The sequence below is a fragment of the Centropristis striata genome, chromosome 20 (genome assembly GCF_030273125.1).
Source record: "Centropristis striata isolate RG_2023a ecotype Rhode Island chromosome 20, C.striata_1.0, whole genome shotgun sequence".
Classification (NCBI taxonomy): Eukaryota; Metazoa; Chordata; class Actinopteri; order Perciformes; family Serranidae; genus Centropristis; species Centropristis striata.
In genome coordinates, this window is record NC_081536.1 from 34,947,493 (window position 1) to 34,957,492 (window position 10,000).

General features: G+C 46.9%; 1 protein-coding gene across 2 annotated transcripts in view; it reads right to left on the reverse strand.

The window, feature by feature from the left end:
• Nucleotides 1–10,000, reverse strand: part of tk2 (thymidine kinase 2) — a 10,928-nt gene that overhangs the window by 254 nt on the left and 674 nt on the right. Inside the window, exons 2-10 of one of the 2 annotated variants that reach the window (XM_059359852.1) lie at nucleotides 9,529–9,566; nucleotides 6,923–6,997; nucleotides 6,654–6,707; nucleotides 4,623–4,712; nucleotides 4,463–4,536; nucleotides 3,618–3,706; nucleotides 1,901–1,976; nucleotides 1,346–1,392; nucleotides 1–534 (exon numbers count right to left, since the gene is read on the reverse strand). The exon at nucleotides 1–534 is cut by the window's left edge and continues 254 nt beyond it. In XM_059359852.1, coding sequence (XP_059215835.1) covers nucleotides 521–534; nucleotides 1,346–1,392; nucleotides 1,901–1,976; nucleotides 3,618–3,706; nucleotides 4,463–4,536; nucleotides 4,623–4,712; nucleotides 6,654–6,707; nucleotides 6,923–6,997; nucleotides 9,529–9,566 — 557 coding nt within the window. In that variant the 3' untranslated portion in view covers nucleotides 1–520. Of the gene's footprint in view, nucleotides 535–1,345; nucleotides 1,427–1,896; nucleotides 1,977–3,617; nucleotides 3,707–4,462; nucleotides 4,537–4,622; nucleotides 4,713–6,653; nucleotides 6,708–6,922; nucleotides 6,998–9,528; nucleotides 9,567–10,000 lie in introns of both variants that reach the window. The other variant, XM_059359851.1, reaches the window with a different exon arrangement.

Consider the following 10,000-nt stretch of genomic DNA (forward strand, 5'->3'; position numbering starts at 1 on the left):
ATATATATATATATATATATATATATATATATATGTATGTATGTGTGTGTGTGTGTGTGTGTGTGTGTGTGATATATGATGACAAACGTCTCATTTATATCAAGATCCCCAAGAAACTTAATTACTTTAAACTTAAAAAACTCCAACAGCGTTTATGTAATGAATGCATTAAAAAGCAACGTACTGGACAAACAAGTATGAACTTATTTGACACGAATATTAATTGTAATATTACTATAATTAAGAACCAATTAATGTCCATGATGTTCTAAAAGGTGTTTGGAAAACACAGCCAGCCAGTCGGGACGTGGCCTGAAACATAATCAATAATCAGAAAGGAATCATTCTTTGTAACAGATATTCAGCTGTAAACTGGTCAGAATCTATATTTCTTTACTTTAAATCTATAAATAGATGAATATTAACATGTAAACAGTGTTTGAGGGATCAGAGGACGCCGGCGGCCAAGATCTTCTCACGGTTCTCTTCAAACTGGTGGAGCATCTTCTGGAGGTCATGGTCAGCAGGAATCACCTAGACAGACACACACACACACACACACACACACACTCTGTATATAACAAACATGTTGAACAGCTGTTGTTGGTAATTGACCAGTAGAACTCAGGACTCATCCTGACCTGGATCCTGCAGACCTGGATCCTGCAGACCTGAGACCTGATGACCTGAGACCAGACTGGTCCTCTGGTTGGGTTAACTCTTTGACTACCTCCAACCTGTTGGTGCTGAGCGGTCTCAGTGTGGACCAGGACTCACCAGGACCAGGTCTCAGTGTGGACCAGGTCTCAGTGTGGACCAGGACTCAGTGTGGACCAGGTCTCAGTGTGGACCAGGACTCACCAGGACCAGGTCTCAGTGTGGACCAGGTCTCAGTGTGGACCAGGACTCACCAGGACCAGGTCTCAGTGTGGACCAGGTCTCAGTGTGGACCAGGACTCACCAGGACCAGGACTCAGTGTGGACCAGGTCTCAGTGTGGACCAGGACTCACCAGGACCAGGTCTCAGTGTGGACCAGGTCTCAGTGTGGACCAGGACTCAGTGTGGACCAGGTCTCAGTGTGGACCAGGACTCACCAGGACCAGGTCTCAGTGTGGACCAGGTCTCAGTGTGGACCAGGACTCACCAGGACCAGGTCTCAGTGTGGACCAGGTCTCAGTGTGGACCAGGACTCACCAGGACCAGGACTCAGTGTGGACCAGGACTCAGTGTGGACCAGGACTCACCAGGACCAGGTCTCAGTGTGCACCAGGACTCACCAGGACCAGGACTCAGTGTGGACCAGGTCTCAGTGTGGACCAGGACTCAGTGTGGACCAGGACTCACCAGGACCGGAGCAGGAACAGGAGAGGCGTTGTGGTGGATCAGCCAGTCCTCATGCAGCTGGTGGATGGACTCCAAGTACTCCTGTTGGACGGACCACACCAAGTTAATCTGACACTCTGTTGGTTGAACTGACTCTAGTCTCTGGTCTCTGGTCTCTAGTCTCTGGTCTCTAGTCTCTAGTCTCTAGTCTCTGGTCTCTAGACTCTGGTCTCTAGTCTCTAGACTCTGGTCTCTAGTCTCTAGACTCTGGTCTCTAGACTCTGGTCTCTAGTCTCTAGACTCTGGTCTCTAGACTCTGGTCTCTAGTCTCTGGTCTCTAGACTCTGGTCTCTAGTCTCTAGACTCTGGTCTCTAGACTCTAGTCTCTGGTCTCTAGTCTCTAGACTCTGGTCTCTAGTCTCTAGTCTCTAGACTCTGGTCTCTAGACTCTGGTCTCTAGTCTCTAGACTCTGGTCTCTAGACTCTAGTCTCTGGTCTCTAGTCTCTAGTCTCTAGTCTCTAGTCTCTGGTCTCTGGTCTCTAGTCTCTGGTCTCTAGTCTCTAGTCCTCACCAGGGGAATGACTCTCTCCTCCTCTCTACATCTCTGCTTCAGCCTCTGGTGGCAGATCTGAGGAGACGTCTGCAGGTACACTGGACACAAACACAAAGGAGGTCAGGGAGGGTGGAGGAGGTATGGAGGAGGTCAGGGAGGAGGTCAGGGAGGGTGGAGGAGGTATGGAGGAGGTCAGGGAGGTATGGAGGAGGTCAGGGAGGGTGGAGGAGGTCAGGGAGGTGTGGAGGAGGTCAGGGAGGAGTTCAGGGAGGGTGGAGGAGGTCAGGGAGGGTGGAGGAGGTCAGGGAGGTATGGAGCAGGTCAGGGAGGTGTGGAGGAGGTCAGGGAGGAGTTCAGGGAGGGTGGAGGAGGTCAGGGAGGGTGGAGGAGGTCAGGGAGGTATGGAGGAGGTCAGGGAGGGTGGAGGACGTCAGGGAGGTATGGAGGAGGGCAGGGAGGGTGTGGAGGAGGTCAGGGAGGGTGGAGGAGGTCAGGGAGGGTGGAGGAGGTCAGGGAGGTATGGAGGAGGTCAGGGAGGGTGGAGGACGTCAGGGAGGTATGGAGGAGGGCAGGGAGGGTGTGGAGGAGGTCAGGGAGGTATGGAGGAGGGCAGGGAGGGTGTGGAGGAGGTCAGGGAGGTATGGAGGAGGGCAGGGAGGGTGTGGAGGAGGTCAGGGAGGTATGGAGGAGGTCAGAGAGGGTGGAGGAGGTCAGGGAGGTATGGAGGAGGTCAGGGAGGGTGGAGGAGGTCAGGGAGGGTGGAGGAGGTCCGGGAGGTATGGAGGAGGTCAGGGAGGTATGGAGGAGGTCAGGGAGGTGTGGAGGAGGTCAGGGAGGAGTTCAGGGAGGGTGGAGGAGGTCAGGGAGGTATGGAGCAGGTCAGGGAGGTGTGGAGGAGGTCAGGGAGGAGTTCAGGGAGGGTGGAGGAGGTCAGGGAGGTATGGAGGAGGTCAGGGAAGTATGGAGGAGGTCAGGGAGGGTGGAGGACAGGGAGGTATGGAGGAGGTCAGGGAGGTATGCAGGAGGTCAGGGAGGGTGGAGGAGGTCAGGGAGGTATGGAGGAGGTCCGGGAGGGTGGAGGAGGTCAGGGAGGTATGCAGGAGGTCAGGGAGGGTGGAGGAGGTCAGGGAGGTATGGAGGAGGTCAGGGAGGGTGGAGGAGGTCAGGGAGGTATGTAGGAGGTCAGGGAGGGTGGAGGAGGTCAGGGAGGTATGCAGGAGGTCAGGGAGGGTGGAGGAGGTCAGGGAGGTATGGAGGAGGTCAGGGAGGGTGGAGGAGGTCAGGGAGGTATGGAGGAGGTCAGGGAGGGTGGAGGAGGTCAGGGAGGTATGGAGGAGGTCCGGGAGGTATGGAGGAGGTCAGGGAGGTATGGAGGAGGTCAGGGAGGGTGGAGGAGTCAGGAGGAGTTTGTAATGGATGTGTGGTTTGACCGGTGAAGGTGGATGAGGGTGGGGTCCTTTAATATATTCAAGGTTGACAGATTCTGTAAAATATTCAGAACCGTCCAGATAATGTTCAGGACGTGTTTGGGATTTATGTTCCGATTCATAAAACCAGGTTTAATATATTTTAGCTTTCAGGATTCAGGCATTCCATTAAATATATAGAAAGAGATATTTCAAGACAAATACTACACTTTTCTTCCATTTTCAGCTTTGCGCTTGAGCTTTTTGTGTTTTCTAGTTCAATGTGTGTGTGTGTGTGTGTGTGTGTGTGTGTGTGTGTGTGTGTGTTCTCACCGATCAGATCAACAGGAATGGAGACGTTGGTGGTGATCCAGTCGAACCACTCAGAGAGAACCGCGTAGTCCACCTCCGGCATCCTACCACTGAACACACACCAAGAACACAATCTACAGCAACATGATGATCACCAGACAATACTTGGTCTGATCTCTGATCTCTGGTCTGATCTCTGGTCTGATCTCTGGTCTGATCTCTGATCTCTGGTCTGATCTCTGGTCTGATCTCTGATCTGATCTCTGGTCTGATCTCTGGTCTGATCTCTGGTCTGATCTCTCTGGTCTGATCTCTGGTCTGATCTCTGGGTCTGATCTCTGGTCTGATCTCTGATCTCTCTGGTCTGATCTCTGGTCTGATTTCTGATCTTTGGTCTGATCTCTGATCTGATCTCTGGGTCTGATCTCTCTGATCTGATCTCTCTGATCTGATCTCTGGGTCTGATCTCAGATCTGATCTCTGATCTGATCTCTGGGTCTGATCTCTCTGATCTGATCTCTGGTCTGATCTCTGGTCTGATTTCTGATCTCTGGTCTGATCTCTGGTCTGATATCTGATCTGATCTCTGGTCTGATCTCTCTGGTCTGATCTCTCTGGTCTGATCTCAGATCTGATCTCTGGTCTGTTCTCTGGTCTGATCTCTCTGATCTGATCTCTGATCTGATCTCTGGTCTGATCTCTGATCTGATCTCTGGTCTGATCTCTGATCTGATCTCTGGTCTGATCTCTGGTCTGATCTCTGATCTGATCTCTGGGTCTGATCTCTGGTCTGATCTCTGGTCTGATCTCTGGGTCTGATCTCTGGTCTGATCTCAGGTCTGATCCAGGTTGGAGGGTTCTCAAACCTTCTGAGGAGGTTCTCCACGAAGATGTACTTGGCGCTGAAGATGGAGCGTTCCATCATCCTGACGGGGGCCGCCTGGAACAGACCAAGTCTTTATTATTCCTGATCAGGTCCTGAGTTTGTATGTGGACCAGTCTACAGTAAGGGGGGTTTAGACTCACTATGGGGGCCAGGTGTCGCTCCAGCATGGTGAGCTGGACGTAGGTCTGCAGCGTGAGACCCCAACGCTCCGAGTCCTGGTACATCAGAGCCTGCAGGGACCAGAAACACCACCGACAGGTTAAATCACTGATCACAGCTCTCCGGCTTATGAACCAGGTCAGAGATATTAGACACATTGGGATGTTTTAAGTTCCATCCAGCTCATTTGATGTGAGAAAAGCATTCAGAAGCTCACACCTGAACAATCTAGACCCGCGGTCTCAAACTCAAATTACCTGGGGGCCGCTGGAGGCAGTATCAAAATGACCAAAAAAGACACAAAATTACAGAAAGACACAAAATCACCCAAAAAGTAATTAAAGGGACCTTCCACACACAACACGGTAAAGTGCCATTCATATAAAACTCACATTAAACTTTCTTATCAAGGTGGGGGCCACAAAATATCGTCAAGAGGGCCACAATTGGCCCGCGGGCCGCCAGTTTGAGACCCCTGATCTCGACCCAGCAGGTAAGTTTAGTTTTAAACATCCTATCCCAACGTTTTCTCATTCAGTCTTTTCTCTAAATACTTTCAGGTCCAACCAGGTTTAACCCTTTGATGCACAACATGGGTCTAAAATGGCCCACATTCATTCCCCATGTTATTTATTATAATATTGATATTTATTATAATATTGTTATTTATTATAATGTTGTTATTTAATGCTGCTGTAGGTTTCTGTGCTCTATCTTTTGATATCAACTTATTTTATGATTGAATATTCCAAGTATTCTTTAAATATCTTGTTTTTGATAACAACAGATCAATATTTCTATTTTGCCGCTCATACTTTATGAAGAAAAAAAGATTTTGTATTATTACATAGCTAACTACTTGGCTAAGTAGCTTGCTAAGCTAACTACTTAGCCAAGAAGTTAGCTAAGTAGTTTGCTTAGCAAGCTACTGAGCTAAATACTTAGCCAAGAAGTTAGCTAAGTAGTTAGATTAGCAAGCTACTTAGCTAAATACTTAGCCAAGAAGTTAGCGGGGGCTGGCGGTTAGTTAAGAAGAGTACGAACAAGTCGAAGCGGCACAGCTGCAGAGCCGGAGGGGACATTAACCCCTTAGCCTCCAGTCTACTAATTGCTAAAAGGCTAACAGTTAGCTCTGTAGCAGTACAGTGTGTATGTGCTAACAGGCTAACAGTTAGCTCTGTAGCAGTACAGTGTGTATGTGCTAACAGGCTAACAGTTAGCTCTGTAGCAGTACAGTGTGTATGTGCTAACAGGCTAACAGGTAGCTCTGTAGCAGTACAGTGTGTATGTGCTAACAGGCTAACAGTTAGCTCTGTAGCAGTACAGTGTGTATGTGCTAACAGGCTAACAGTTAGCTCTGTAGCAGTACAGTGTGTATGTGCTAACAGGCTAACAGTTAGCTCTGTAGCAGTACAGTGTGTATGTGCTAACAGGCTAACAGTTAGCTCTGTAGCAGTACAGTGTGTATGTGCTGCTGCTGCAGGAGGTGTTAGCTTAGCGATCTGTTTGTTTACAACAAGCACCAGACACTAAAAACTGTTGCTGTTGTTTGTTTAAAAGTAGTGCAATAAAAATACAGATGTTTTCCCGAACATGATGAATAATCCTGGTTATCATTTTATAATCATAATCATGCAGCCCTCAGATCCACTACTCAGTGTGTGACTCCAGCAGTAAGTTGCAGGAGGTGTGGGGACCTTTCCTGAAATACTTTGACAACCTGAAGTCAGTTTGACATATTTACGTCTTTCCTTTTGTATCAGCCAATGTCTTCATCTGCCTTCTTCTACTGATCCACCTCCATTCATTGATCTATTTAGCCTGTTTGTTTGTTTACTTATTTATTTGATTTCTTATTATTTGCTGATCTATCAAGCAGTTCCAGGAGTCGTCGTCCTGAGGAACCGTAAACGTGATGGAATAAAAACTGTAAAACTCAATAAAAGTATCTGAGAGAAAGAAGAAAGTGAGACAATAGAGAGAAACATGATAGCAAGAGTCGGGTTCAGTACCAGAGGGTTGTGTCCTCGGACGTTCCTCCACTTGGAGATGGGCTCTGTGAGGACCTGGGACAGACAGAGAGCGAGGAGGACATTAATGTCCCAGTCAGGACTCGACAGGAACATTTCTGAAAGTCTGCTGATGATATAATAATGATTTATTTATACATTTTTAACTGAAAGAGAAACTGAGACGATCACGAGGTGGAAAAGCGTAAAATAAATCGTTTGTTTCGTGTCTAGCGGTTGCTAGGTTACCACTGGTCTTTGTGTTGCCGTACCTCTATGTTGCTGGTTCTGCTAAAATATTCCAGACACGTCGTCTTCCCACTGGCAATGTTCCCCTCGATACAGACCTGGAACCAGACATGGAGACATGGAGACATGGAGACATGGAGACATGGAGACATGAAGACATGGAGACATAAAGACATGGAGACATGGAGACATGAAGATGTGGAGACGTGGAGACATGGAGACATAAAGATGTGGAGACATAAAGACATGGAGACATGAAGACATGGAGACATGGAGACATAAAGATGTGGAGACATGGAGACATAAAGATGTGGAGACATGGAGACATGAAGACATGAAGACATGGAGACGTGGAGACATGAAGACATGGAGACATGGAGACATGGAGACATGGAGACATGAAGACATAAAGACATAAAGACATAAAGACATGGAGACATGGAGACATAAAGACATGAAGACATGAAGACATGGAGACATGGAGACATGGAGACATGAGACATGGAGACATGGAGACATGGAGACATGAAGACATAAAGACATAAAGACATAAAGACATGGAGACATGGAGACATGGAGACATGAGACATGGAGACATGGAGACATGGAGACATGGAGACATGAAGACATAAAGACATGGAGACATGGAGACATAAAGACATGAAGACATGAAGACATGGAGACATGGAGACATGGAGACATGGAGACATGAGACATGAAGACATGGAGACATGGAGACATGGAGACATAAAGACATGGAGACATGAAGACATGGAGACATGGAGACATGAAGACATGAGACATGGAGACATGAAGACATAAAGACATAAAGACATGGAGACATGGAGACATAAAGATGTGGAGACATGGAGACATGAAGACGTGAAGACATGGAGACATGGAGACATGAAGACATGGAGACATAAAGACATGGAGACATGAAGACATGGAGACATGGAGACATGGAGACATAGAGACATGGAGACATGGAGACATGAAGACATGGAGACATGAAGACATAAAGACATGGAGACATGAAGACATAAAGACATAAAGACATGAAGACATGAAGACATGGAGACATGAAGACATGGAGACATGAAGACATGGAGACATGGAGACATGGAGACATGAAGACATGGAGACATAAGGACATGGAGACATGAAGACATGGAGACATGGAGACATAAGGACATGGAGACATGAAGACATGGAGACATAAAGACATGGAGACATGAAGACATGAAGACATAAAGACATGGAGACATGGAGACATGAAGACATAAAGACATGGAGACATGAAGACATAAAGACATGGAGACATGGAGACATAAAGACATGGAGACATGGAGACATGGAGACATGAAGACATAAAGACATGAAGACATGGAGACATGAAGACATAAAGACATAAAGACATGGAGACATGAAGACATGGAGACATGGAGACATGAAGACATGGAGACATAAGGACATGGAGACATGAAGACATGGAGACATAAGGACATGGAGACATAAGGACATGGAGACATGAAGACATGGAGACATGAAGACATGGAGACGTGGAGACATGAAGACATGGAGACGTGGAGACATAAAGACATGGAGACATAAGGACATGGAGACATGAAGACATGGAGACATGGAGACATGGAGACGTGGAGACATGAAGACGTGGAGACATGAAGACATAAAGACATGGAGACATGAAGACATGGAGACATGGAGACGTGAAGACGTGGAGACATGAAGACATAAAGACATGGAGACATGAAGACATGGAGACATGGAGACATGAAGACATGAAGACATGGAGACATGGAGACATGGAGACATAAAGACATAAAGACATGGAGACATAAAGACATGGAGACATGAAGACATGAAGACATAGAGACATGGAGACATGAAGACATGGAGACATGGAGACATAAAGACATGGAGACATGAAGACATGAAGACATAAAGACATGGAGACATGAAGACATGGAGACATGGAGACATGGAGACATGGAGACATGAAGACATAAAGACATGGAGACATGAAGACATGAAGACATGGAGACATGAAGACATGAAGACATGGAGACATGAAGACATGGAGACATGGAGACATGGAGACGTGAAGACGTGGAGACATGGAGACATGAAGACATAAAGACATAAAGACATGGAGACATGGAGACATGGAGACGTGAAGACATGAAGACATGGAGACATGAAGACATGGAGACATGGAGACATGAAGACATAAAGACATGGAGACATGAAGACATGAAGACATGGAGACATGGAGACATGGAGACATGAAGACATGGAGACATGGAGACATGGAGACATGGAGACGTGAAGACGTGGAGACATGGAGACATGGAGACATGAAGACATGGAGACATGGAGACATGGAGACATGAAGACATAAAGACATGGAGACATGAAGACATGAAGACATGGAGACATGAAGACATGAAGACATGGAGACATGAAGACATGAAGACATGGAGACATGAAGACATGGAGACATGGAGACATGGAGACATGGAGACATGGAGACATGAAGACGTGGAGACATGGACTATGAGCTGTGTTCCAGTCTCTAGATGAATGTCTCGTAGGTAACCAGACTCACCACGGCCTTCTTGTCCTCTCCGGTCCTCACCAGCTTCCCTGAGGAGAAACAGCAGGAAGATGTTGAGACTCACTAGAGGGACAGAAGGTTCACTAGAGGGACAGAAGGTTCATATGAGGGACAGAAGGTTCATATGAGGGACAAACCTCATGGGGACGCCTTGTTCTGGCTCTGAGATCCTGTTATACTAATATAGAGGAAATATTATATATTTTACATGCCGATATTATATCGATTCATGGAGCCAAGTATCCATATTTTAGTGTTCAGTCATTTCTAAAGGCTTTTATTTTGAAATGATACATCAGAATGTCCTGAAATCAGGCGAGGGACACTCTGAGGACGTCCACTGTCCATCTGAGGTGGAAGGAGTCTCTGATTATTGATGGTTTCCTTTTAATTTCAATCTGAAGTTAGAAGGAAATACAGTGTAACCAGAAAACTGCTTTTATTTTGAAGGCCTTTCTGATTA